This window comes from Prosopis cineraria, unplaced genomic scaffold (assembly GCF_029017545.1).
Source record: "Prosopis cineraria cultivar Desert tree isolate PC_DT_omini unplaced genomic scaffold, ASM2901754v1 PC1, whole genome shotgun sequence".
In the NCBI taxonomy this organism is placed as follows: Eukaryota; Viridiplantae; Streptophyta; class Magnoliopsida; order Fabales; family Fabaceae; genus Prosopis; species Prosopis cineraria.
Genome location: NW_026555332.1, coordinates 54,585,705 through 54,613,067, shown reverse-complemented (window position 1 = coordinate 54,613,067; position 27,363 = coordinate 54,585,705). Strand labels below are relative to the sequence as shown.

Genomic DNA, 27,363 nt, shown 5'->3' with positions numbered 1-27,363 from the left:
GATGCCCGGGTGGCCCGCCTTGATACTGGACCCATAATTAGGGCTAAAATATAATTAAATATAATTATTAGACCTCTGGCCATACACTACTTCAACTTACTTAATTACCTTGATTAAGTTTAATTAATCAAGGGATTAAAACTCGAGATGTTACATATCTGCCATGGTTCTTTGTGTTAGGGTTGGCTCTTCCATTGTTTTCAACCCTACTACTACTTGAGGTTGTAGCGATGGTAAAAGAGATGGAATGCCAACCTGGACTGTACCTACAACAACCTCCACAAATGGCGATAATGGTTAAAAGAGATGAGGCAACTACTTGGTGCTTATTAAAGACAGGGGGAGAAGAGAAATCTTAAGTAGTTGAGTAGGTAAGATGATAAGAAGAACAAAAATATGATAATGTTACTATTTTCTCTCTCCACGTGCTTTTAAAAAGCTCATTTTTCTAGCTTCAATTTGAATGAGCATCTCTACCCCAACACTCTTTTGAATAATTTTTTTTTCAAACAAGATTTTTAATTTGCTATTAAGCTTTTAATATCTCAACTAAGGTTAGAGCTACCCAAACCTCAATTGAGATGTTGACCAAACACACCCTTAATATTAATCGAGTGATAAATTAATTGCTAAAACAAATGCATTTAAGTATATAGTCTTACAACAACTATGATTTAAAAAATTATATATAACAAGCATTCCTATAAACTTGATGGGTGTGTAGTTTTTAAAATACTGCAATTTTAGGCTATCCACATAATCATTAATTTTTAAAAATAATATCAACATTATGTCAAAGACTATTTTCCTAAAGTCTAAAATATTCTCTCTTATTATCTCAGCCATAACTTCTTAACTAATTAATAATTTTAAAATTTAATTTTAAAAATCCTAAAAAAATGTCAAATATCATAAATTTCTCAATTTATGTTATTAGTATAATAGATTTTATAATTCTAATAGCTAGCCCTTAATTCTCATTAGTTAATATTTTAAATTCATAGAATTTAGATTTAAATGTGAAATTCTTGAATCACAAATAACTTCCCTATCCTCCATGTTCCCTAATATCATAACTCATGTATCTACGGATTTCAAAATTTATGAGGTATCATGTTTTAAAATTATTTACATTTAAATCAATTTATTTAACTAGTTTGATAGATTTCTCATTCCAATAACTACCCTTAATTCTTATTAATTCAAATATTTTAAATTTATAAATTTACATTTGCAAAAGTTTTGAATCAGGAATAACTTCCATATCCCATGATCTCTATTATCTAATGTCATGTTATCATTGTTTTTAGAATTCTAAATTTTGCAATATATTATATTTCACAATTATTTATGTTTAATTTAATTTAATTAATTAGTGTAATATATTTTTTTATCTTGATTACTAATCCTTATTTGAACTTTCCCCTAATTTTTAGGTCATTGTTTTTGGCTTCACATGTTAACCTCCATATCTTATTTTAACTTCCCTACCCTCAAAATTCTCTCCATTATCTTTTCTTTCCAAATTTATATTTCTAATTTTATGTTCTCCAGAGAAGTTGCCACTAATGTTGAGGAGGTTTTTATTTTTCGCACATACAAGCAAGCAATGTGGCATAGTTATTCAAGCATGATTAGACAGTTTATTTCATGCATTATATCTATCAATATTTATGCCATAGTGTGCTTCAAATAAATTTCAAGTTTACTATAGTTATATTAGTGGGTGCATCATCTTCATCTCTTTCAAACCAATCAAGCCTCGTTTTCATTGAGTTCCTTCAAGATGTAATGTCTATTGCTGCAAATTGTGAAAGGTATGATTCTCATGTACATGTGTCCTTCCTTTTTCTCCTTTAAAAGAAGAATCTCACATTCAAATTTCTTTCTAATAACCTTTTGCTCATTTTGTTCAAATTTATGTTTAAACATAGTTTCCACCTCAATTCAACATGTTGGTAATGCAATCATAACTTCATATTCTTTTATAATTTAACCACCTTTCAATGTTTATTGTGTCCTTTCCTCCAAAGTGAAGGTTCAATGTTGCATCATTTATGCATCTATGTATATTGCAATTGTTTTTTATCTTGGAATCTCTTGCTTTATGAAGTGCAATATTGCTAAAAGGCATGGGGGTAATTGTATGGTTCATAGTATTTTTATCTTCATTGAAATATGGTACTCAAACTCTTTTAGAATGGAAATTTAGGGTTTACACTTTTTTCCATAAGGATTATTCATATTAGTGACAGGGGAATAGTTGGTGAAAAATTATTTACTATTCAAAATAGTTTTACTTAATGTGATGACTTATTTTAAATGATTTAATATGAATATGTTTTTGCATAATTTATGCATGTTTAATGTGATGATTTATTTTAGAAGATTCACTATGATTTGTTGACAAAAAATGTTAACTACTTATACATGTAATTTGCTATTACTATTTTATAAATATTTTATCCATTCATCTAACATCCATATAGAACACGGGATACATACTTGTATATATAATGAAAAAAATAACAAGCATTATTTTAAACTTGACATGTTTGTGTTGTTTAAAAATTTTTGCAATTCTAGGCTATTCACATTGCCATTACTTCTAAAAATATTTTTTGAAAAAATAATATCAACATTAACTCAAAAATTTACAAAAGCTACATTGACTCTAAAACCTACAAAAACTAATTTCTCTTATTTCAAATATTCCCTCCCATGATCTCAACCATAGCCTCTCAGCTAATTCAAAATTTTTAAATTTTAATTTTAAAAATATTAAGAAACTTAGGTGTCATAACTTTCTTGATGTATCTAAATAGTATAATAGAATTTATCATTCTAATATCTGCCTCTTATTTCCAATTAGTTTAGGTATTTTAAATTTATAGAATTTAGATTTAAATGTGAAATTTTTGAATCATGAATGACTTCTGTATCCCATTATCTCTTTTCCCTAATACCATGACCCCTTTATTTTATAATTTCAAATTTTATGGCATATCATGTTTTCGAATTACTTATGTTTAAATTAAGGATTAATGTGCAATATGGACTTTGAACTATAGATACAAGAGCAATTTAAACATTATACTTGCATCGATACTTATAGATTTCCTTTGTTAATTAATGATACAAGTCTTTTACTATTCCATGTACATTATATTGTTTTCTTTGCTAATTGATTATCAACATCTCCTTATCATGCCTTTCAGTTATTCATTTTTTTTTATTTATATGTTAATTATCTCTTCAGTCTTCTTTGTCAATCTCCATCTGCATGTGATACATGCATAGTCTTGTTTTAATTTGTAATTATTATCATATCTGGTAGGTATAAAAAATTCTTTTACATTTTTTTCTACCAATTTTATTTTGAGGAAGGGTCAAATTGCTTAACTTTATTTTCTAGCTTGCCATATGAAGTTGAGGCAATCTAATTAATTTTAAAAATTATTAAACCATTTCAACTAGAGGATAAAAAGCTTATTAACAACATTAAAATCTCATTTAGAAAATATGGAAGAAGTTAAATAGGTGGTGAGACTAGAATGAGTGTTTTGGTGGAAGCTGGGAGGGGTAGCTTTTTAACAAACAGTAGAGGTAGACTATTGGGATATTCTCATATTATTCTTTCCCCTCATATCTTCACTTTTAAATTGTTGCCCCTCTCTTTGCTCAACCTTTTGTTTTCTCAAGCTATGCTGGGACTACAACAAGGTTTACAATGCTAACCTATTGGTAGTGAAGCACACCAGGGTCATTCTCCATTGTCTCTGCTAATCTTTCACTCTTTAGAAAGCTTGTGGCACCAAGCTCGAGATGACTCACTCTCTCTGCCACCAATTCAAGCAAGCATCAACAAGATGATGACATTCAGCGTGATCATCATCATGATCTTTATGATAGTCTTGATTCCACGAGGAGAAGGAGGATGTTGGAGATTGTAGTTCTAATGCTGACTTTGGTTATGAAGATCATGACAATAAAGGCAACAGAGAAAAGGAGGACGAAAGAGAGAACCATGTGGTTCTGTGGTCTTACGCGTTTCATCGTTACAGCTTGTCGGTTTTGCTTTCAGTTAGTTTTGGTTTTGTTCTTTGTAGCTAATTGAACCAAATTGAGATAAGATGTAAATGACTTGGGCGCAAAGACTATGCCATATCATTTGTGCAATTCATGAACTCTAGATCTTTTAAAATTGAAAGCAGTGGGAGTTGTATTGCTAATAAGAGATCATGGTAAGAGGGTGCTTTGAGGGAGGAATCAAGGGCTCATTTGTTTTAGCTTATTTAATGAAAAAAATCACTTTTTGTTTAAAAAAATATTTTATGAGTTTTTATGATGTTTGTCTTAAATTTTAAAAACAATCAGAATCTAAAAAAAAAAAAACACATTTCTGATTATTTAAAGAAGCTACTTTGAGTAGCTTTTGAAAATAATCTAATGCGGTAGGTAAGAAAGAGTATTTTAAAGAGGTGGGATACGTGCATATATCATAAAATGTTAAAATAATATAATAATAAATTATTTTTATAAAAAAATCAAGGAAAATATCATAAAATTAAAAAATAACTAACTAATAATTATTTTTTATTATTATAACCAAACATAAAATAATGCTTATTTTTTATAAAATCTCTATAAAATAAATCTATTTTTATAAAAATCTCCTAAGCATGTAAAAAGCACTTATTTTTAATTTTAAATAAACGAGTCCAAAAAAAAAAAAAAGACATGGGAAGAGGTAACATGGGTTGTGTTGTTCCGCACAATGGCATGGAAGGGTAAGACTAGAAGAGGGAGAAAAATGAAAGTGATGATATTGGAAGAGAGACAAGAGGCCATCGGTCAAGATCTTATATTTTATTAATTTATTAATTTATTTTAAATTTTTTAATTCTATCTTTTTTAAAAAATGTAATTTTAAATTTATTTTTTCTGAAAATATCAAAATGAGTCACAAAAATACTGACTTCTTACCATGGGATGCCTTCTTTTAAGAAGGTAAAGTTTGAAAATTTTTATCATTTAATTCTACCTTTTTAAAAATTTATATTTTTGATTTATCAATGTATTTTATATTTGCAATTTTTTTAAAAAATGTAATCTTAAGTTTAATATTTTTAAAATATTAAATTAATTACAAAAAAATATGCAAGAAAACTCATGACTATTTTTATCATTATACATCTCACCTGCTTTTTAAATCAAATTACTCAAATAAGTTTTAACTTGCACAGCTAATTTATGAAAAAAAGGTATCTAAAACATAATTCACAGACTTTTTTTTCCAAACTCTGTCTATTGGTATCAATTGATTTTAATTGTAATTGTAAATTTTTTAACCTAAATTCATATTTACCTTGGTTAGACGTGTGTTGCTTTTATTGCATGTTATGAATATATGTCCAATGTGATAACTTGATAGATTCCCTTGGATCGTGTCTTAATGTATCCATAGGTTATTGATTACAATTATGATAAAAAGTTTGATTTTTTTAGTATACAATTACAATCAATAGTCCCATGTTGGTTTATTAGTAGATGAATTAAAACAATCGCATTTAATTTGATAATATTATAACAATCAACTTCTGGGTGTTCAAACAAAATTTTTTAAGTAAGTGATATACAACGCAACAATGCAGCGAAACTCTGCCCAACTCTCCATAGTCAATAATAGGTCCATTTGCTAGGGACAGCTAATCCATAACCAATGATCAAGTGCTCATTTTAGCTTCTGAAACTCCTTAGCGCATATGAAAGGGTAGACTATTTTGCATATAGAAATTTGAATTTTGAAGATGGAGAGTATTGAGAGACAGAAGGATAAACATGTACAGAGAACAAAAACTCTCTTTATTTTTATTTTAAACTTGAGAATATGAGAAACAATAGACATGAATGCATCCATTATAGTGATAATTTAATGCTCTTATTGAAAGCTAAAAGTGGATTAAAATAAATTGAATCTTGTCAACTAATTAGGAAAAATATTTAATAAACAAACTAATGAGAGAGTAATATTGATATAAATTTAAAATATACTAACCAATTAGATAATCTTTTTTTGACCAATCAAGTTGAATCCAGGAGATTTACATAATAAATTAGTTGGTTGTTAATAATTAATCCTAGTTGATTTTAAGTTAAATTTCAAATTAAATTAATGTAGTTTTTTTGTTCTTGAACTCAATATAGAGAGTTTGTTAAAAATCTTGCCTCATCCCTTTTGGATTATATACATATACATATACATACATACATACATACATATATATATATATATATATTTTCTAATTGTTTCCTCAACTTTTTACATTCCACTCAAGTAGTTGATGACAATGTTTTAAGTTAAATATTATATTTAATTTATTCAATGGCATGATTGAGAAGATGTAAAAAAATTTTAAAAATTAATATTTTAACAATTTTGTTAAAAACATGAATTAGTTAATTTTATCATGCTCCCTATAGAGTAATTTGGTATATTTGTCAATATCTAGTTGTCTTGGTGACAACATTACATTCCAAAACCTTGTCATTGACACATTTGAAATAGTCTACATTTTGAATTGTTTTTCAAACTTATTTATAAATATATTTTTATTGAAAATAATTATATTTTGCTTTGTTTTCTAATGCTAAGTCTTGAAATAGATATAAAAACAAATTAACCCTCACGTGTTAGGGAATTCCCGGCAAAAATCAAGTCGCATTGGGGGATCTCTTCGGTCAAGTGCAGAGTTAGTTTGACCAAAAAAAAAAAGTTGTTTCTCAATGCGATTTCAAAAAAAAAAAATAAAATAAATATTACAAACAAAAAATATTCATTGTTAATTAAAAATGACCACGAACAGCTGAAGCTTCTTAGCCTTAGGGTATACCCCATACTCTTTAAGAGGAGAACATGTAGTTCTAACTTCAAATAGTACATCAATAGAGTCATGAATTTAAGTTAAGTCTGATCGGCTAACTAAGACAAAGACAAAAATATCAAGATTAGACTTAAAAAAAAATATTTTTTTAATGTTTGATCCAAGCTTGATAGTGTTTGGGCTAACCCAAACACAAAAAATTTGTTATATTTTGTAATATGATTAGTTTATTATATTTATTAATGATATATCATTGTATATCAATAACAAATCATTTATAAATTTGTAAATCTTCAATGATAAATTATGTTGTATAACAATGTGAATTGATCATATTCTTAAATTTTTAAAAATTTCATCCATATTTTTAGGTATAAGATTTTTTTGACCAGTTAACTAATTTATCCCTTTTTGGTGTTAACAGAAAAGTATGTGTATATTTAAGGACACTGTCATATTTTTTTTTTGAAAAAAAATACAAAGATCCATATTACCATATTCTTATTTTTTATATTTTTAATTTATAAATACTTTAAAATAATATTGAAAATATATTTTAATTTTGAGTTTTAAACTAGATTAATGAGCAAATAGGATTTCGAACTCTTGCTTAAAAATCGTCCTGAATTCTAAACTCTTAAAATATGTAAAATAAACTCTAAACTTTTAAATTTATAAGAAAATAAACTTTAACTGTGACTTTTTTAACATTTTCATTTTTTACACGGGTATTATAACAGTTATGGTTAAATTCGTAGAAAAATAAACTCTGAACAATACCTAAGTAAATCGTAAATAGTGTTAAAAAGTTAAAAGTTAGGGTTTATTTTGCTGTGAATTTAAAAGTTTATAATTTATTTTATATATTTTAAAAGTTTAGGATCCAGGACAATTTTTAAGTAATAATTCACGGTCTTATTTACTCATTAATCCTTTTAAATTTGCTTCAATTTGTTTTATGTGCACCGGAAAATGTAGTGTACATTTTTTTAATGATAAAAATAATTAATTTCAATATGAAAATTAAAATGGGCTTACAACATGAAAAAATATTGCCTTTACAACTTTTCAAGTCAATTTAAAAAAAATCCTGAAATCTAAAGAGTTAAAATCAAGTTTAATTATATAAATTTTTCATATGTTCTAACTTGTTTGAGCTATTTTACTCGAATTATCAACTCTAAAGATAATCGTGGCATATAATTAATTTATTTTAAAAGAAAAAAAGGAAAAATTATAATGAAGTCATATATAAAAAAAATTAATTATTATAAAGTTTGTTGATAACTTATGCCTTGTTTGATATGTTGGAATTGATTTTAATAGAAATGAAAATGAAAATGGATATGAAAATAAATATAAAAATGGATATGAAAGTGAGATTTAAAAATACATTTGGTATATCTATGAAATAATGATATAATTATCATTCAAAAGATCAAAATACCCTCCTTAAACTACATTTAGTCTTACTTGAAAAAACAAACCACCATCTAGTTTCAGTCTACCAAATGAAAGCAATGAAATTTGTTTTCCTCAAATCAAATCCACTAATTATCTTATGCAAAATTACAATTGCAATCCAGAATTTGTAACAAAAAATAAAAATAAAAATAGAACCGCCACCTGTTCTGGCCTTTTTTTACTGTGCTGTTCATCACTTTGATGCTGCTTCTTTGGAGGCAGATCTGGATTTTGCTCAACGATAATGGCTTGGAAAATGAAATCGATAGTGAGGAGGGAAGCAGGTCAAAAGGTCGTCGGTGAGGAGTGTGGAGAAGGTCGCCAGCGGGAAGGGGGCGAAGGTCACCTGTAAGAAGTGGGGAGAAAGTCGTCGATAGTAAAAAGGGAGAAGGTTAAAAGGTCGTCGACTAGAGTGTAGAGAAGGTCATCGACAGGAGGGGGAAGAGGTCGCCGATGGGGAAAGGGGAGAAGGCAGGGAGAAGGTCGGATTTTGAGGAGGACAATGAACAACACTATTGAATGATGGGGGTAAAAATGAGATGGAGAACATGGAATTTGAAATCCTTGGGTTTTATTATGGAAATCAATTCCACATGTTTTAGTGGAAATTGAATTAAAAATTTTCAATTCCATCATATTAAACAAACATTTTTCCTAATTTCAATTCCATTTTCATTTTCATACCTTTTATTTTTATCATACCAAACGGGCTCTTAAGGTTTGTTGATAACTGAGTTAAGGCTACAATTGTCAATGGTCTTTACTTAATTGTCAATAAATTTTACACTAATTACTTTTTTTATGTAAGACTTGAACATAATTCTTTAAAAAAATAAAAAAATTGTAATTATAATTATTATAAACAGCGATATTCTTTTGGCCGGAAATAGATTTTTTTCACTGAACCTTGAAGAAGCTTCCCCCCCTCCCAAAAAAAAAAAAAAAAACACACCTTGAAGTAGCCGCATCCACTTTACTCCGCTCTTTGTTCTCTGTTCTCTTCCCTCGTCTGGCGGGAACGTTGTCGGCGATTATGACATCGCTAACGGAGCTTGACGATGATATGGTGCGCAGCATGTCAATAGGCGCAGTCTTCTCCGACTTCGTTAGTCCTTTCTTCTCTTCAAATGAAAATACGAATATTTCCATATTCTAACTTGATTTCATTAGCCTCACGCAAACTGGCAATTAATGCAGTTTTAGGTTTATGCTATTGATTTTAGATTACCATGCATCTTTAATTGCTTATACGACCAAGGCAGTACTGGAATAGCTTAGTTACGTTCTGGTGGGCCTCGCTTTCTTTGAATTAGTTGGTAATTAGTAACCCCCCCTTTCTTGTTCTGGCATAGGATCCTACAATTTCTTGTCAACAGAGGTCTTGTTCTGGGTAGCTTATGCGCCTCTAATCTCTTTGTGATCACGATGCTTTCAGCTCATTTAAAGCAATATCTACTATTATCATAGCCACTTGGAAATTGTACCCTAACCTTGTTCTTGCCCTACTAAAAGGGCATAGTGGCAATGACCCAAAAATCTATCTTTGACATGGATCTATTATTATCTTTTCAGGTCGGGAAGATAAATTCCATTGATTTTCATCGTAAGGATGATTTACTAGTTACAGCTAGTGAAGATGACTCAGTGCGGCTCTATGACATTGCAAATGCTAAGTGAGTTAATCCTTGACTTGTTATTGGAGAGATGTGAATACAGTGTGAAATATTAATTTGTAGTCAAATAGTCCACAATGGCTGTAGAAATTGGACGTTTGCCCCAGAGTCTTGTTTTGTACAATGCTCTAACTGTATGAGAGCTTGTAGCATCACTGGTTTGGCTGTGTTCACTTACTGCATACTTTTCAACTTCGCTTCTCTCATTGATTAAGGGGCTTGCCGCATGAGATTAAAACTATGATAATTGTTTGGTTTCTCAGACTGAAGTAATTTTTATCTGATTCACACATACTAATTTGTGGTTGAACATCTACATCAAACTTCATAGAATGGGTATACTAGTTGCTGATGTGATGTTATTGGCACTGTACTGATGTCAACTGTTGAGAAACCGGTCTAAGTGGAACTCCTAAAGGATTGGGAGTTTAATCTAGGTGGAACTTCTAAAGATAAAAGTAGGAAATGCCATAAATATCATACAACTTGGACAATTATAAATTTTGAATTTCCTAGGTAATAAGAAACTTCTAATCTTTTGACATTGCTAAATTCATACTCATGTAAGGCGGTCTCATGTAGCTTGAAGCACCTGAACCTCATATCTTAATTCAAATGAAAAGCCCATTCAGATAAAAACTTCTACCAACTCAAAGCATGAACTTTGACTAGCTATTTAGCACGTACATGTTTTTTTAATTGAAAGTACACGGCCTTGTTTTGTCATGGAAGAAGTGTAATTTGTATAATTACATCATTGAACACGATTTCTTTAATTTTGATTGACATTGAGTCTACAATACGTGATTCATTTATATGATTACCTGGCTGATCCACCAATGAATACTTTTGTACTTATATCTATGTATTTGTGCAAGTATAGAACATTTTGTCATAAATTTCAGGCTGCTGAAGACCACTTATCATAAGAAACACGGTACTGATCGAATTTGCTTTACTCATCACCCAAGCTCTGTTATATGTTCTTCAAAGTACAATTTGGAGTCTACTGGGGGTGAGCTTTTCTGTATGGGAATATGTTTTGAGATTATTTTCATAGCCTTGTTTGAAATATGAATGCATCTACTGACTCTTTCCCCCAACTATGCCAGAATCGTTGAGGTATTTATCAATGTATGATAACCGATGCCTGCGGTACTTCAAAGGCCATAAAGACAGGTTCGGACTTATTGATCTTAATACTTTATATGTTTTTCCAATTACATGGCTAGTGCTCTTGGTCTCTTGCTATTATCATATAAAGGTTTTTGCAAAGGTTGCATAAAGGCAGGTTTCTATATTTATTTTATTTAAATAAAAACCTGAGGAAACCGATTACTGTACAAGGAAATTTTCAAATAAAAAGATATTGAAAATCCTATCAAAGCTATGCGATAGAAAATTTTGTTTAACTTACCAAAGATTGATGCGTTTCATGTTATATCGCTTGTCCTTACACAGATGTATTATTCAGTCAGACACAAAACATAAGGCACATTAATTTGGTTGTGGATAAGATAAAGATTCTAGAATTAAAAAATGAGACTCTTAATGTCAAAGTTAAGCATTTCATTTGAGTTATCCTATATAATGTTTTTTTTTTGGGTTAAAAGTTATCCCATATAATGTTTAGTTTCTACATTTGTTTTACTATGCCACTTCATAACAATTTTATTTTTATCTTTTTCTAATGTAGGGGTATTATATGCTAATGCTGCAGTTCATATCGCTTTTTCTATACACACGTTTGTAATGATGGTTAGTTCTTTAATTTGTTTTGCAGAGTTGTTTCACTTTGCATGTCTCCAATCAATGATAGCTTCATGTCTGGTTCTCTAGACCACAGTGTCAGAATATGGGATCTCCGAGTAAATGCCTGCCAGGTTGGTTTTTCTTATTTTTGGTGTGAAGTAGACAAGTTACCCATGAATTATCAAAATTGCTTAATCGTGAGTCGCGAGCCTGATATGCTTCTCTTTTTAGCTAGGCTAAAAAGCCTGACCTAATCTTGGATGACATTCTGCAACAATGGAGTTTGAAAAAAAAAATGTAGATATTGCATCTGGAGATAAATTGAAAAGAGAAAAGCAGAATTATGATGATGCTCACCCATAGTTTTCAGGGAATATTACGTTTACGTGGTAGACCTGCTGTTGCATACGACCAGCAAGGCCTGGTTTTTGCTGTGGCAATGGAAGGAGGGGCTATCAAATTGTTTGATTCACGTTCCTATGACAAGGTTTTTATCTGAACTTTTAGTCGTTGCTTTCTTTGTTACCAAATTAATTCCATAACATGTTAGCTTGCTGATGTAGGGTCCTTTTGACACCTTTCTAGTCGGTGGTGATACAGCAGAGGTTTGTGATATCAAATTTAGCAATGATGGCAAATCAATGCTTCTGACTACAACAAACAACAATATTTACGTTCTTGATGCATATGCAGGAGAGAAGGTTAGATTCTGGAGATAACTTTGTTTAGCACCTACAGGTTCTTGATGGTATCATTAATTTCAAATTGACTTGTCTCTCATCTCGTGTCAACTCAGATTCAACTTTCGACATGATCTTTTCCTTACACCTCGTGTTTGGTCAAAACACGAATGAGCTAACTGTTTTAGATTTTCCTGTGCAGCGGTGCGGGTTTAGCCTAGATCCATCTCCAGGTACAAAAATAGAGGCTACATTTACACCAGATGGAAAGTATATGTTGGCAGGTATTCCGTTTATTCTATTTTTTCCTTCTTAAACACCCTTCCTTTCGCGGCACATCTCATCTTATACTTGGGAGCTGATATGCACACCATTGGAATTTTGGGTTCCATCATTGATATCTTTTTAATTCATGTATCTATTGTGGTTAAGGAGATCTCTTCCCCCACTTCAATTTGTGATATTGGGTCAAGATGAATTTGGTCTCCTTCAAAATGGACTCGTGAAGAGTTGTCCTCTGATGCACATCTTATTTTTGTTTTCTTTTTCTTTTTTTCTTTTTGGTTCCTGTTCTCATCTTTCTGTCTCAATCGTATAAACTTTGAATTTTGGAACTAAACTTAGTTTTTGCGTGTCTCAGGCTCAGGAGGCGGAACTATTCATGCGTGGAGTATTGACATGAAAAATGAGGCAAGTGTTTATAGTTCTTTTCTTTTGTTTGAAACAGATTCGCTGCCCAAAAAAAAAAAAAAGGTCAAAACCAGAGGCCTTTGATGCCAGGACCACTGATAAGTGGAACTTGGATTTCTTTCGTTCCTTTTAATTGCTTAGTACTGGTATATTCTCCGGTGAACTGTCCCTCTTTGGCCAGGAGATTATATTATACGCCACAAATTGGCCACACGGCAATTTGCATCGTATTTTCTGTTTCTTTCTGCGGAAAATTTGAGACGGGGGTTGTTCCGAGCAGGTGGCATGTTGGAGCAGCCATATTGGCGTGGCTTCATGCTTGAAGTGGGCCCCTCGCCGTGCCATGTTCGCTGCAGCCTCTTCCGTTCTCACGTTCTGGATTCCCGACGACTCTAAGCTGAAAGCTGAGCACGGTGGTCAGGACTCCGAAGCTGGAGCTCAAACCCAGCCACATGGTCACTAACTTAATCACAGCATTTTTTTTTTTTGGTGTTCTTAAATATACACAAGTTTTGCTCAGGAAACACTCGCCCCCTCCTTTTCCGTGTCTGAAAGTTTCTGTAAAACTTGTGCTTGCTTCGTCAACTTAGCTGAGCAGGCTTGTTTTGCTTCAATATAATTTCAATTCCTTGGTCATTGAACAAATATTTCAAAGAGTTCGCTGTCATAAATGCACTTTGAAAGGCCGAGTATTCATATTGAATGTTTCTGTAGCATTCCGCTTGAAGCAAAGACACTGTTGTAAGAAACGAGATGCAATCGGACCAGTTAAACGAAAAAGGAGATTAACCAGACCAATTAATCAATTCCAAACCGGTTTATTGAATCACGCAAGATGCAGGGCAAAACTATTGAGCCACGCGGGTGATATGCGAGTTCAGTTTGGTGAGGAAAAATGCATCCATTAAAAAAGACTAGGGACCTATGCGAGACCGGTTTATGTTGAATAATGTAACATTAATGTACTAGAGTAAATACAAATACAGGACACATGCATCTACAGAGTAGCACCCCCTCTCATGATATGAACCTTTCTCTGCCTTGCACTTTAACCTGGAGACAGAAGAAAAACACACAAGCGCATCGCGATTACAAGAGACGTAAAAGAGCACAAAGGACTGAAGCGCGCAAAGACGTACGCATTATTATTATTACTGTAATTATTTCCCGTGTAATCCCTTCAACCGGAACGCACACCACATTGTATTCACGACCTCTTCACCTCCTGGGCCTTGGACTGTATCTCTTGCCCGACTTCCTTCGTCTTCTGCCCCACCTGACCCGCCATGTCCGCCATGCGCCGCTTCGCCGAGTCCAGCTGCTCCGGTATCGTCCCCTGCGTCTGCCTAATGTAATTCATGACCCACGAGAACGATGACAGCGCAGTCAAAGCACAAGCCCCCGACGTCAAGAAACCCGCCACCGCAAGCCCAATGACCATGGTGGCCGGCACCAGAACCGGACTAAAGAGGATGAAGAGCGGGACGATCGCCGCCAGTCCCAGGAGTGTACCCATCAGCGATATGCCGGCAGCATGAGCAGCGTGCCGCCTATGGGAACGCCGGCGAGGATGGCAATCATCTGAGAGGTGGACGGACCTTGCGCCGGGAAGAGGCTGCTCTTGACACCGCCCTCATAACGGTATTGAGGGTTAAGCCCGCCTTCGTAACGAGTGGTGACGCTGCCTTCATAACGGGTTGTTGGATGAACATGGATTTGGTGAGTCTGTGAACGATCCGACATGGTCGTCGATATAGTTGAGAAGTGAAGAGAAAGGTGAAGTGTGAGGTGAACGAGGAGGAAGGTGAGATTTCTTATAATGGAAGGTGGGGAAGCAGAAGGGTGACACGTATGCGAGAGATGATGAGTAAGAGGGTTTGCATGAGGTACAAGTTTCAGTGTGGGTGTGGTTAAGATTCGAAAAATGGGCAGAGATTTATGAAATGGAGAAAAAATCGAAACTCTGGAATGGCTTTTTGCGAGAGCGAGAGCCCATAGAGGAAGCTTTTGCCACATTTCTACTTCGCTTCTGCAATATTGCTGTGTTGTGCGCATTACATGCATACAGCTGCGATTGTTTATATGCGTGCCTCTATATTTTGGTCTCAAAACAGCCTTCTGTTTCTCTTTTCTTGTTATATTACAGGGCCATTCATAAAGTTGTTTCGTTTCATAAAATCATTGCTAGGTCCCCAAAAAAATAAAAATATACTATCTGTTCAGCAGACATTCTTAATCGGAATTTTCATACTGGTAAAGGTGCCGATTTGGCCTTCAATTATTTTCCAAGAGCACTAAAAAACTTATATTATAAGGCAATGTAAATAAATTTTTAATTTTAAAAAGTAAAGTATTCAGTAGCCTTTGTTAATTTTTATTTGATGAACGTTAACTTTTTGCGTGGAAAATCACAAAATTTTATTGAAAATAACACATGGTACTCTATTTCAGTAAATAAAGCCCAAATTTAATTATGAAACTATTTTTTAAAAAGTACCGTGTAGCCTTTATTATAAAAAATAAATAATCAACACATTCTCATAATGTGTCAATATCTCCAATCTTTTTACCTTTGTTCTTAATTTTAGCTTGAGAATAAAATGTTCGAATAGTTCTTGTTTAAAACATTTACGAAAACGACACCAACTAAGTAGAAGAAGAAGAGGAAGAAGACAAAGTTAAAACTTTGTGGCAATTCAAGTAAAGTAGTAGTTTAAATTGCATTGCTACCATGCATGAGAGAGGTTTAATTCAAATTTAATTTAGTTATGAAATTATTTTTAAACTTGTAATAGCGTCGCAAATTTAGTCACAAATTATTTTTATAAAAATGAAGTGATTGAATCAAGCTTATCTCGTACATAGCAGCATCACAATTCAAACTGCTACTTTGCTTGAATTGCCATGAAGATTTAAACGAAATCTTGTTTTCTTCCTATTCTTTTTTACTTCTTGATGTCATTCTCGTGAATATCTTTAGATAAGGATTCAAACTGCTACTTTGCTTGAAATGCCTCTTCTTTGGCTGAGAATAAAGGAAAAAAATTGAAGAGATTGATATGCTATAAGTTTTAAAAGTCTGAAAATAAATGACGTTAATGAAAAATTTGCAGGCCTCATATGAGAAATTAACAACCATCAAATAAAAATCAATGGAGGACACTTGATACTCCATTTTTTAAAGTTAAGAATTTATTTAGCAGCATCTTATAATATAAGTTATCCAGTGCTCCTAAAAAAAATAGTTGAGGGTCAAATTTGTAATTTATCCTTTTCATATTTTGAGAGAGAGAGAGAGAGAGAGATCATTTTATCTTGGCACATACAGGCCTGGACAAAAATTGTGGAATTATTTCATTTTTTGACAAAAGGTTTTGACAAAACTCAATCTTTTTATTGCATTTTGGTCAACCTGCCTGACAAAAATTGTGGGATCCAATGGGCTTTTCATTTGTACGCTTTCATGAATCCAACCCAACTAAGACCCAAATTATTTTGGCCATTGAGAATTTGAGATCGAAAAGTAACATGCATAAAATTTATAGGACAAGAGTCGCATGTACGTACTGCTACCGTGCTACGTATTGCAAGAATATAATTTTTTTTGTTGATATAGCAAATGTATATTAATTGTCACGCTCACGGCTCACGGCTCACGCAATATAATTAGGGAATTTCATTTGGAAACGGTTTTAATTTTCTTTATTATTAGCCCCTACATATGAATGTAATCTAAGAATAATGTGTCGAATGAGTGCTTTTAATTTTTTAAAAATTGAATTAAAGAAAAAAATTATTCTTTGTGGTGAGGGAAAAGAGAAGAAATCAATGACAACTAGTTTATATTCAATTAAAAATATGAATAGAAATAATTTTGGGTTATATTTTTTTAATAGAAATTTTAGCTTTGTATTTTTTATTTTGAGTGACAAGGGTAACAAAGTAACTCCGGTAATTAAAAGCAGTTTAATACCTGTGACGTGAGAATAAATTGAGGCGCGCGGTGATAAGTGCTAAACGTAAAACAGGTAATGGTGAATGATGTACCATCTTGTCGGGATCAGATCATGGGACCCTTGAAAACCAAAATGATCATAGGACTAACAGTGGAATGCTAAAGTCTCGGCATGATCCACAGAAACACCAAAAGAATGAGTGAATTAGCAGGGCCAGTCTAGTTTTTGGTGTTGCGATGATAAGAAAAAGGATCAGGCTAACCCTATCTATCTACAAATACCTATATCATGAACATGACTGAAAGATAGAGAGAGAAGGAGAAACTAGTGATGATTTGAAGGGCAATGGAATGTCCCACGAAGAAAGACTTTTGAAAACCTGGCATGTGCCCCCAACCTCACTTCTGGGCTTTAATTCTGGGCATCTTCTCTATTTCTGATTTTCTCCTGTCCCTGTCTCGTCAATCACTCACACGTACTCGTTACTCATTCATTACGATCTTGGGCGGTTCGTGGTGGCCCATTCACTCCCCCCCCCCCCTCTCCTTCTCGTTTCATCATTTTCTAACTCTCCTGTCTCTACATGTCCTTCACCGTCAAACGCTCTCAAATTCAACCTCACACTTACAGTAAAGATCCCCCGCGCGTGCTCTCTCTTGCATGACCATCTATGGCAAAAACGCTTCCTATCCACTTTTTTATACACTCATTTCATCATTTGATGACCATCTTCAAATTTTATATTTGCCGTTTGAAAAACATGTATCAGATTCTTTTTGAGACTCTAGCTACAATCATCTGAAGCTTTCGTCTTTTGTCAGAAAACACGCTAAGTGCAGGTCCCGGCTTGCTATTGATTCTGGAACGTATCGACTTCAGCTCAACTTGCATATAAAATACACATAACTGATCACTGGAAGCGATTGCCCAAGAAAAGACTCAGTTCGTGGGTCATAAAATATACTTCTATTACATATGGCAAAGCGAATTCGTTGGAGCTACTTTCCCACACACCTGTCGTTCTTCATGAATTATGAGGAAGATCGGTCAAGTCTTCTTCCTTCAAACATCTCTGACACACAGAAATATACGCATACGATGGATCAAACGGATACTCTTTTGGCAGTGAAATATTGTACTACTGTTGACCAGATCTTTATAATTAGATTATCATTAAGCACTTATATATAACATATATATATGCCTTGTAAACCATTAAGTATGGGGTAATAATAAAGGATATTGTGATGGATCGTAGTTGACGGAAAATGTCAAATGTCGCGTGTAAGTTTAATTTATAATTATAAAAGTTATGAAAACACACACACACACACATATAGTAGAAATATATATAACAGGAAGAAGGAAAGCAGAATGGGGAAGGACAAGAAAGTGCGGCGTTATATCCGCATCATGCTGAGAACTTGTCTTAATATATATGGAGGCTTTAGATTTACCCTTAGATCACATGGGTGAACAGAGCAATATCCCTTTCATGAATAATAATAATAATCTCAAAGTATTAATTTCGTCGGATCTGAACCACTAGATGCTGTCACCAAGAGACATGACACGTACGCAAAGGTTTCTTGTTCAAACATAATCTCCCAAGCAATCTTCTTCAAACACAAATACCAAACCCTTATATTTTATATATTATGTATAGTAGTGATTATAAGTCAACAATTCACAGCACTGCTCTTTCTTTGACCAGCACAAATATGTGTGGTGTACAACACCCCAGGACACTCTCACCTTTCAATTGTTCACGCGTTATATTTGAACCTGAACTTGCCTGTACTGCATTATATATTCACTGGCTACAAAATTTTTGCTTTTAATTAGATTTTGTTGGTTCATATTGCTGTATCTAGCTAGTTATTGCCATTATAGGAAATTACTTACAAGTATGTTGCGTGAGTTCTGTGGAAAGCAATGCCCTTGGGTATATACATACATCACGATATATATTATAATAACCAGACAATCCATAATATACCGTTTATAAGATTCTGATGATTAGATATAGTTGCCTTGATGCAATATTTAATAAGGCACAGTCGGTATGTTTTGGGCCACAGTATGGCATATGTAAATATAAGTTATTATAATTAACCAACATAGTGCCTTGATTGGGTTATTTCAATTTTAAGCTTTGCAAAAGAGAAGTTCAGCTGCATTGATAAGACATGTACTCCACAATGTGCCATATATACATAAATAATAGAGGGCCTTCACACAATATTAATAATTACAATATATATACACGACAATAACATGCCGTACCTGCCTCTCCTCCTACCTTCATATCCCATATACACACACCCCAATTCATTTGAACATATATAAAGAAGAAACCTATATATAGATGGTTACAACCCTTGATTTAATAGGAATATATGAGACTATATATGTAAAATGCACAGAGATACAAGATTTAAGAATTACGTGTTGATTAATTAATTGCCCCCACCACTCAATGATGATGAATATATATGGTAATAATTAAGGAATAATGCAAAAAACCCTATATACTTTCAATACTTCAGTCGTCACTTGCAAATAACATTTTAAACTTTCAGAATCAGGAAATAAATTCATCAATTTTTACACTTTATGGGACCTACTGATCATGCTGATGAGTCTTCATGCTATCTAGCTATTTCACTTTTAATAATTTGTTGCTTATTCACATAGACTCTTCTGTTTAGAAGCACATGGCATAGGGAACAAGGTTAACCGAAGGCTTTGCCACATCAATTCCAAGACTACGTCTTTGAAAAACTGAAGATTTAACTAAAATTGAGAAACTTATTTTTATGATTTCAAAAATTCAAGAAATTTCTTTGCAAGTGACTTAAAAGTTGAAGTAGGTAAGGGTTTCTGCAATGATATTATTTGACTCTACTAGTAATGATTCCAAGGAGAAGGATAATAAAAGTCAGAAGGAGATTGACCAAGAGACGTAGAACCAGCTCCTCCTTGATCATCACCCATCCTTCTTGCAGAAGCTTGACCAGAAGGCATTTCATTATTATTGCAGGTATAGCGAATCAAATCAGCATTAGTGGCATCAAGTTCCTTCTGAAGCCTAATGACTTGCCTCTGGAGCACAGAAATGGCTCCTACACAGCCATACACAGGATCTTTAATCCTTGCTTCGGCTTCATAAGCTAGAGAGTTCACAGCATCCTCTCTCTGATGTGGCTGCACTTCGTTCAGCAGCTTGCTCACGTTGCTGGCTCCAAATATTTTGTGAACATTTGCAAACTTTTGAGGCTCTTCTGGTGGGAAATATGGCGCGAATATGCAGTCTGGCATGCATTTCCTTCTCAGAAACTTGCACGCGGCACATGGAGAATTTGAGTAGCTTGAAGAAGAGGCCATTTTGATTATCTATATATCTCCCCTCGCTGCAACCAATAATAGCCAATTTATTAAACACATTAACATCTTCGTATATCATAGTATAAAGAAGACACAGATTTTAAATGATGCAAGGAGAAAATATATATCTTAACTAGAAAAAGTTCATTAAGTAATGCTGGCTGGATCACAAAGACACATTCATGCACTTATCCCATGTATATACGGTCGGTCGATGATCCATACCAAGTATTAGATTTCATGCACATATGGAACTAGGGTTGGGGAGACAGAAAAACTTTACTCGCATATATCAGACACTTGATATATGCTTCTTTTCAAAACTTTTTTTCACTTTTTGTGCATACCTATGCACTGCCTTTCTTGACTCCGTGTGTGCTGTATACTATTCATTGATTCTCAGAGTATTCCCCAGAATCATTTCTCTTTCCTCCTTTCTTTCTTTCTTGTTTTGGAGAGAGAACGATAGAGAGAGAGAGAGAGGAACTAAAAACAAAAGGGAAAAAATATTCTGGCTACCAGCTGATCAGACAGGCTCTTTTGCTAAGTATGATTCCTTCACTTTGCGATTCATGTCTTCTCTCTTACTTATTACCTCCTAGCTAGGTCATACTTAGCCTTAGTTGGCCAGCACAATCACACACACACACACACACACACACACACCCCTCTCGCTGGAGCTTCTCTTTAATTAATCAAACGACTGATACATTTATGTGGAATACAAGTTTTTTAAATTTTCAACTTCTTCGATGGGAATATCATACCCATTAACCCAGAATTCCGTACACTTGAAATTAGAGTGAAGACCAAAAGCCCAGTATATATCAAACCTTCAAACATCAGTTGATTTGCAAAACTAAACAGCAATATTATAACAGAAACATATATATAAAAATCACAGTCGAATCTAAGTTATACCTTTGCTAGGTTTACTTGAACAAGGCAGCTAGCTAGCAGGATACTGTAAATTGATGTCCTTCTTGCCCCTTGGACGCAGGCTCTAGCTAGCTAGCTAGCAAGATGGATCTAATCTTTAATCAAGTGTCTGAAACGAATAGCGAGAGAGAATTGTTGAGGAATTGGTAATTTGATGTGAGAGGTTGAGAAGGAGGAAAACCCTAGTTAGTTGGAAGACAAGATGAGAGAAACCCGCAAATACAGTGACGTTAGATGAGAGGCATCAAAGTGTTGGTTGGGAGGCAAAGAGCATTTTCATTGAGAGAAGAAGGAAAAGAAAGCTAAAGACAAGTGCCATAAATGGGCTGTGTAAAAAAGATGACTACGACTCAACCTTTTATAATAATATCAAACACTGTTCAGTGTTCACCAACACTGCCCGAGCAGCTTAATTAACTTGCATTATATTCCCTCCGCTCTCTCTCTCTCTCCCTCTCTCTCACAATGACTTAAATGTATAAATGTTTATATATTACTTTTTATATTGAATTCGAGTGCAAAACAAACATTTTAATTTAATTTCCCACCCAAAACAGATTTGTCTCTGTGCGTATGTTGCTTTCTCCACATTACCCGGTGGTGATCTCCAACTGTATATATTTACTTCTCATCAGCACCTAGTTTTTTTCATGGTTGTAATTGCTTTATGTGTGAGCTAGTCACCAAGTTAAATAAATGAGATATATTATGGAATTACATATATATAAATGATTACTCTATAAATGAATCGGAAAAAGCAAATAATTGGGAAAGGGAGCTTGGTACTTTTGCTGTAGAGGGGCTGCTGTGGATCGATAAGTATATATGAGTGTGACTGCTATGTGTGTCTATATATATATATATATATATAGAATTGTTGTGTGTGTGTGTGAGTGTGTGTAATGTTGCAGCTATTTAAGCTTAATGGGGTAACGTTTACAACACACAAGTATTCACAATGAACATATTAAAAAGCTTCTTTAAGACATTCCACTATACACGCATCGTTTTCGGTCGTACTGTGCAAAACGTGAAGCCATAGTTCTTGAGACAGAGATAAAACAAAGACAAGAAGGACTGATAGGAACCCCAACAAACATGAGATTCCAAGAAATTAAAAAGCGTTTTATGTATGAGACAGAACAGCGTGTATGTGTATGCTCAATTAGGTTCTTCCCCTTCGAGCGGTCCCTCCTTTTTGTAGGGCACACACATCAGGATTCGTTTCCATTAAAGATGTGTGATGATATCAATGCAAATCTCTGTGCTCTCAATGAAGCTGCACTGCACACTGTTTCGGCCTCAATTATTGGGTTCAAATATATTCCCCAGAACTTCAAAATGCTTTAATTTGAGCATCTAATAAATATGTATATATATGCACCATTCTATTATTATAAGGAGAGATATAAACAATAATAATGACACAAAAAAGTGAAGAGTGTGTAAATGCATGAGACCTAATATGTCTGGACTTAAATCAATGGAAGTATGAGAAACTATCTGGTAATTTAGTTTAGACATACATATCTTTCTATTTTTTGGCTTAAATTAGACATACATGCCTAAATTTAATATTTCCTTTCTTTTTAAATGTCTTTAAATTATCTTTTCACAATTATTTTATAATTAAAAAAATCAGAAAATGAATATGAATTATACATTGCAGCAACCAGTTTCACAAATTGTTATAGATTTTATATTAAACTATTGATATGTATTTGATTATTCAAACTAGCTAGAGTAAACTTGCATAAGAGAAAGGACTTTGAGAATTTTTTAAGGCTAATCGGAAATTTTTTCCCTCCCTTTTTCTTCCACCCCACCACCCAAAAGAAACTATTAAACAAGGAAAAGGTTTGAAAAATATGAAATTTAATTGATACTCCTACTTATATTCATAATCAATACATGTGAATAAAAAATTAATCTCCTGTTCTTATAAAAGATGTTAAAAAAATATATATATATCAGTATTTTTGAATTGTTCGGTGATGATGACAAAAGTATCATGAATATATGGTATCAATAAAATCATATTAAATATATTTTTATTCCTTTCTTTCTTAATACCAAAGATAATTCCATTAGATAATAGCATTAAACACCGTGTCAAGAGATTTCAAGGCCTAAGACAAAATAAGTATAGGCTAACATATAACATTTTGACATTTTTTACCACAAAAAATAATAAAAATTAAACACTCAGCATTTTGTATTTTCAAAAATAAAGTTTGAATTAAAAAGGAACAAATACACCTGATAGTGAGTAGTACAAAGATGAAAACATAAAGCTTCTACTCAATTGTGCATGCTCCAATGTTTTGGTTGGATCCAAAAATGTAAAAAAAAAAATGTAGCAAAAAAGGTATCTAATGACTGATATTTTCTTTAAATTTTAGAATAGAAATAAGAAAAAGGAGGAAAATGGAAGAGTGAAGATGAAAAGTGAGAATTAGAGATGATGAAGAATGAGAATTGTAGAAAGAAAATAAATAATAATTAATGGCCAGGCCAAAACCAACCCAATAATTCAATAGGGAAAGAATTGAACTTTATTTTTTTCATTTTGTATTTATTACATAACAATAGATACAATACATCTATTATACACATTAGGGGTATCCAAGGTTTTTATTTGGAATCCTAGAAAATTGTCTTACTTGCTTATGGGCTCTCACGACCTTGATAGTATTTGAGTTGGTATAAACACTTAGTAAAGATTTCATCATGTAAGTAAATTAAAAGTTTGATCCTAGCTCTTATGTATGTATAGCAATTTAATTGATGGGAGTTATTTACCTTTTACCCTTAATACCTAGTAAATTTAATGTTCACTTTATTTTTTTATTAATGAGTAAACTTGACCTTGAAGTATTGCAAAAAATCCTAAATCATGAACTTTTAAAATGTGCAAAATAAATCTTAAACTTTTAAATTTATAATAAATTAAACTCTACTATTATCTTTTCATTAATATCGTTACTATTCATCTTGGGCTGAGTCAAATGCTGACGTGGTAGTCCTCTGTTGATATGTCGCTTGTTAATTAGCACCACAAACTCTAAATATTACATGAGTAACATTCTGGACTTTGAACTTTAAAATTTTGAATAAATTACTCTCGCTATTTATATATAATACGTTGACTATTATGTAAACCAAATTAGCCTTAGTGTAGTTTACTGTGGTAACTATATTGTTAGTCGTGGTGGATGACTCATAATTATGTAAACTGATGTTTTTCAATGTTTTTTAAATAATTGGTATATCTTACTTTCGTATATTCTATAACTCTAATTTAATCTTTGACACTACTATCGAATAGCACCAAAATTAATAAAAACTAAATTTTGCAGTAAAACGCAACCTAGGTCGTCTCTCTAAGAGTCAATAGAGTAACTATTTGAATTATGATTATGAAAAGCTAAAAAAATGGGGGGTTTTATAATGAAATTAAAAAAATCTAAATTAAAATTAGATAAATAAAGAAAATTCAATTGAGAAAATTATCAAGAACAAGCAGTGCACTCAATTACAATCCAATCACCTAAATTTAATCTTCCTCGTCCACAAAATAAATTAATTTTATTCAACTTTATTATTCTGGTTTTATTATATATTTCTCAAATTATCATTCAAGAATTAAACGAGAAATTAAGTTATAGATTAATTGAAATCTCCCTTAACCCACAACCTAACAACTGTTCTATGTTAGCCATACCAGAAACAAAGCATGGATGATCACCCAAGCCAGACCAAATTACTCTTAAGTTACTATATCAAACGATTATAGTAAGTAAAACCTCAGATAAAATTTATAACTTAAAAATTATGCAATAAAACTACTCTAATCAGCAATAGCATTTAAAGAGGTAAAGAGAAGAAGAGCAAATTGAAATAAAGCTAGAATAAAATCTTCTCTGAATATCAAAGACTTTGATTAAAATTTAGGATCATAGTTTGTAATTGATCACACTAAGAAAATTAGCTATCCATAGAATTAAAAATCAAGAAACATAAGAGGAGAAATTGACAAGCCATCGTCAGAGAAATTGAAGAAAAAAATGAACTACGATCGCTGCTATCCTATTTTCCCCTTCTCTTCATGATGCCTCCATCCAAGTCGTCTAAGTCTTCTCTTTCATTTATATATATAATATATATGATGTCATGCGCCTCCTGTGCTGCGTCTCTTCCAAAAGAAAATAAAATCTAATAATTTATTAAAATGATAAAATTATCCTAAATAATCCTAATTAAAAACTACACTAAAATACCCAAAGTAAATTTAAACAAAATTTTAAAGATTTAATTCTTGATTTGATCTCCAAGCATGCCCATATTCTTCTTATCCAAAATATTCTCTATTAATATCTTTCAAATTGAATCTAGAAAATCTGCACAAATAAAATAAAATTAAATAGCACCTGTGCAAAAATATTAAAGATATCATTTATATTTTAAAATCAAAGATTTAGTTAGTTGAAATTTCAAAACTGAATATTGGCTAATAAAATTAAATAATATTAATTAAACTCAATTAGCCTCAAATAAATATTTAAAAGTCTAAATTAAAAGGATAAAAAATATATAAAATTATCATTTATCAATCTTAATTTTGAATAATGTCTATTTATTTAATAGTAAAAACTTGGAATCCCATTAATGAAATCTTAACTAAAAAAGTTTAAATATAAGAGAATTTTTATTACCTGGTTAATTTGGGTTTCAATTCATTGATAAAATTGTTGGCTTTCACATCTATCGTCTGTAAAATCTTATGATACTTAAATTTTTTTCAAATGGGATCCCAAATTTTTACCATTAAATAAATATTATTTAAAATAAGATTAAATCAGAGTTATATAGTATACGTAAGCATGAGAAATCAAGTGTTTGTAAAACATTGCAAAAAAGGACAAAAATGATATTTTACAAAATTATGAGTTGTTCGTCACAATTAACGAAGCATTTACCGTGGCAAACTACGCTGAGGTTAATTTAATTTACATAATAGTCAATATTCTATACATAAATGGTGGGATTATTTGCTTGAAGTTTCAAAATTTAATGTCCAAGACGCTACTCGTGTAATAGTTTATGGTCTGTGATGCTAATTAACAAATGATACATTAGCAGAAAATGCCATGTCAGTATTTGATTAGAGCCCACGGTAAACAGTAACTGCGTTAAAAAAATAATGGTAGGGTTTAAGTTGCTACAAATTTAAAAGTTTAGAGTTCATTTTATACATTTTAAGAGTTTAGAATTCAGAGTGCTTTTCGCGTAATACTTCAGGGCCCATTTTACTCTCAGCCTTTTTTTTAATCCAAATCAAACAGGCATATCCATTTACTATTTAGCTTCAACGCATCATTGGCTGATCTTCATAATCATGCAATCAAACAGATTCGCAAAATCTCTGCTGAATAATTCGAGTCTGAAGCTAACATACCCATATTTGGGTTCCCTGACCTTTTCTTCTTCTTTTGATGAGTGGTTCAAAAAAAAAAAACGAAGAAGCAAAACTAATTAACTACAACAAAAGATGGGTACCCAGTGTTGCTTCTTGCGCTCGTCGCTATCAGTTAGCTTATTTGGGATTTCATTGAACAGATTTAAAGCAGAAGCATGCTTTATTGAAATTCTTTCTTTTCCCACTTTTCTATTCTTTTTCTTGTGGAAGGGGTTTGAAAAGGACCCATAACATGACTTAACTCTGCCGAAAGGCCAAAAGGACATTAATTAAGTTTATCCCTTTGCATATATAGAGAAGAAATTGATTTAAAAGATTTGATACATGATGGATTTGAGAGCTGTCTCACTTCAGCTATAATTTATTATATGCCAATCACTACTAGTTAATTGTATTCTATATTATTTCGTTCGCATGGCGACATATATTCTGATTGAATTCTTTTTGTAATTAATTTAT

At 32.3% G+C, this 27,363-nt stretch overlaps 3 protein-coding genes across 3 annotated transcripts; 1 reads left to right on the top strand and 2 right to left on the bottom strand.

The window, feature by feature from the left end:
* The first annotated feature begins 9,294 nt into the window (after window positions 1-9,294).
* LOC129317342 (protein ANTHESIS POMOTING FACTOR 1) lies at window positions 9,295-13,790 on the top strand. The gene is made up of 10 exons (XM_054961687.1): window positions 9,295-9,453; window positions 9,921-10,021; window positions 10,927-11,036; window positions 11,134-11,200; window positions 11,805-11,904; window positions 12,144-12,260; window positions 12,337-12,474; window positions 12,656-12,737; window positions 13,094-13,143; window positions 13,424-13,790. The coding sequence occupies exons 1-10, from the start codon at window positions 9,382-9,384 to the stop codon at window positions 13,604-13,606; spliced, it is 1,020 nt and encodes a 339-aa protein (XP_054817662.1). The 5' UTR covers window positions 9,295-9,381; the 3' UTR covers window positions 13,607-13,790.
* Window positions 13,791-14,072: 282 nt separating this feature from the next.
* On the bottom strand, window positions 14,073-15,099 carry LOC129317353 (oleosin Ara h 10.0102). Its single transcript, XM_054961695.1, is given in 2 exon segments — window positions 14,073-14,676; window positions 14,679-15,099. Coding segments are annotated over 2 exon segments (534 nt in total). The 5' UTR covers window positions 14,887-15,099; the 3' UTR covers window positions 14,073-14,350.
* Window positions 15,100-19,278: 4,179 nt separating this feature from the next.
* LOC129317363 (LOB domain-containing protein 25) lies at window positions 19,279-21,737 on the bottom strand. Its single transcript, XM_054961702.1, has 2 exons — window positions 21,408-21,737; window positions 19,279-20,512 (listed from the first exon to the last, which is right to left on the bottom strand). The coding sequence occupies exon 2, from the start codon at window positions 20,484-20,486 to the stop codon at window positions 20,007-20,009; it is 480 nt and encodes a 159-aa protein (XP_054817677.1). The 5' UTR covers window positions 20,487-20,512; window positions 21,408-21,737; the 3' UTR covers window positions 19,279-20,006.
* Between the last annotated feature and the right edge of the window lie 5,626 nt (window positions 21,738-27,363).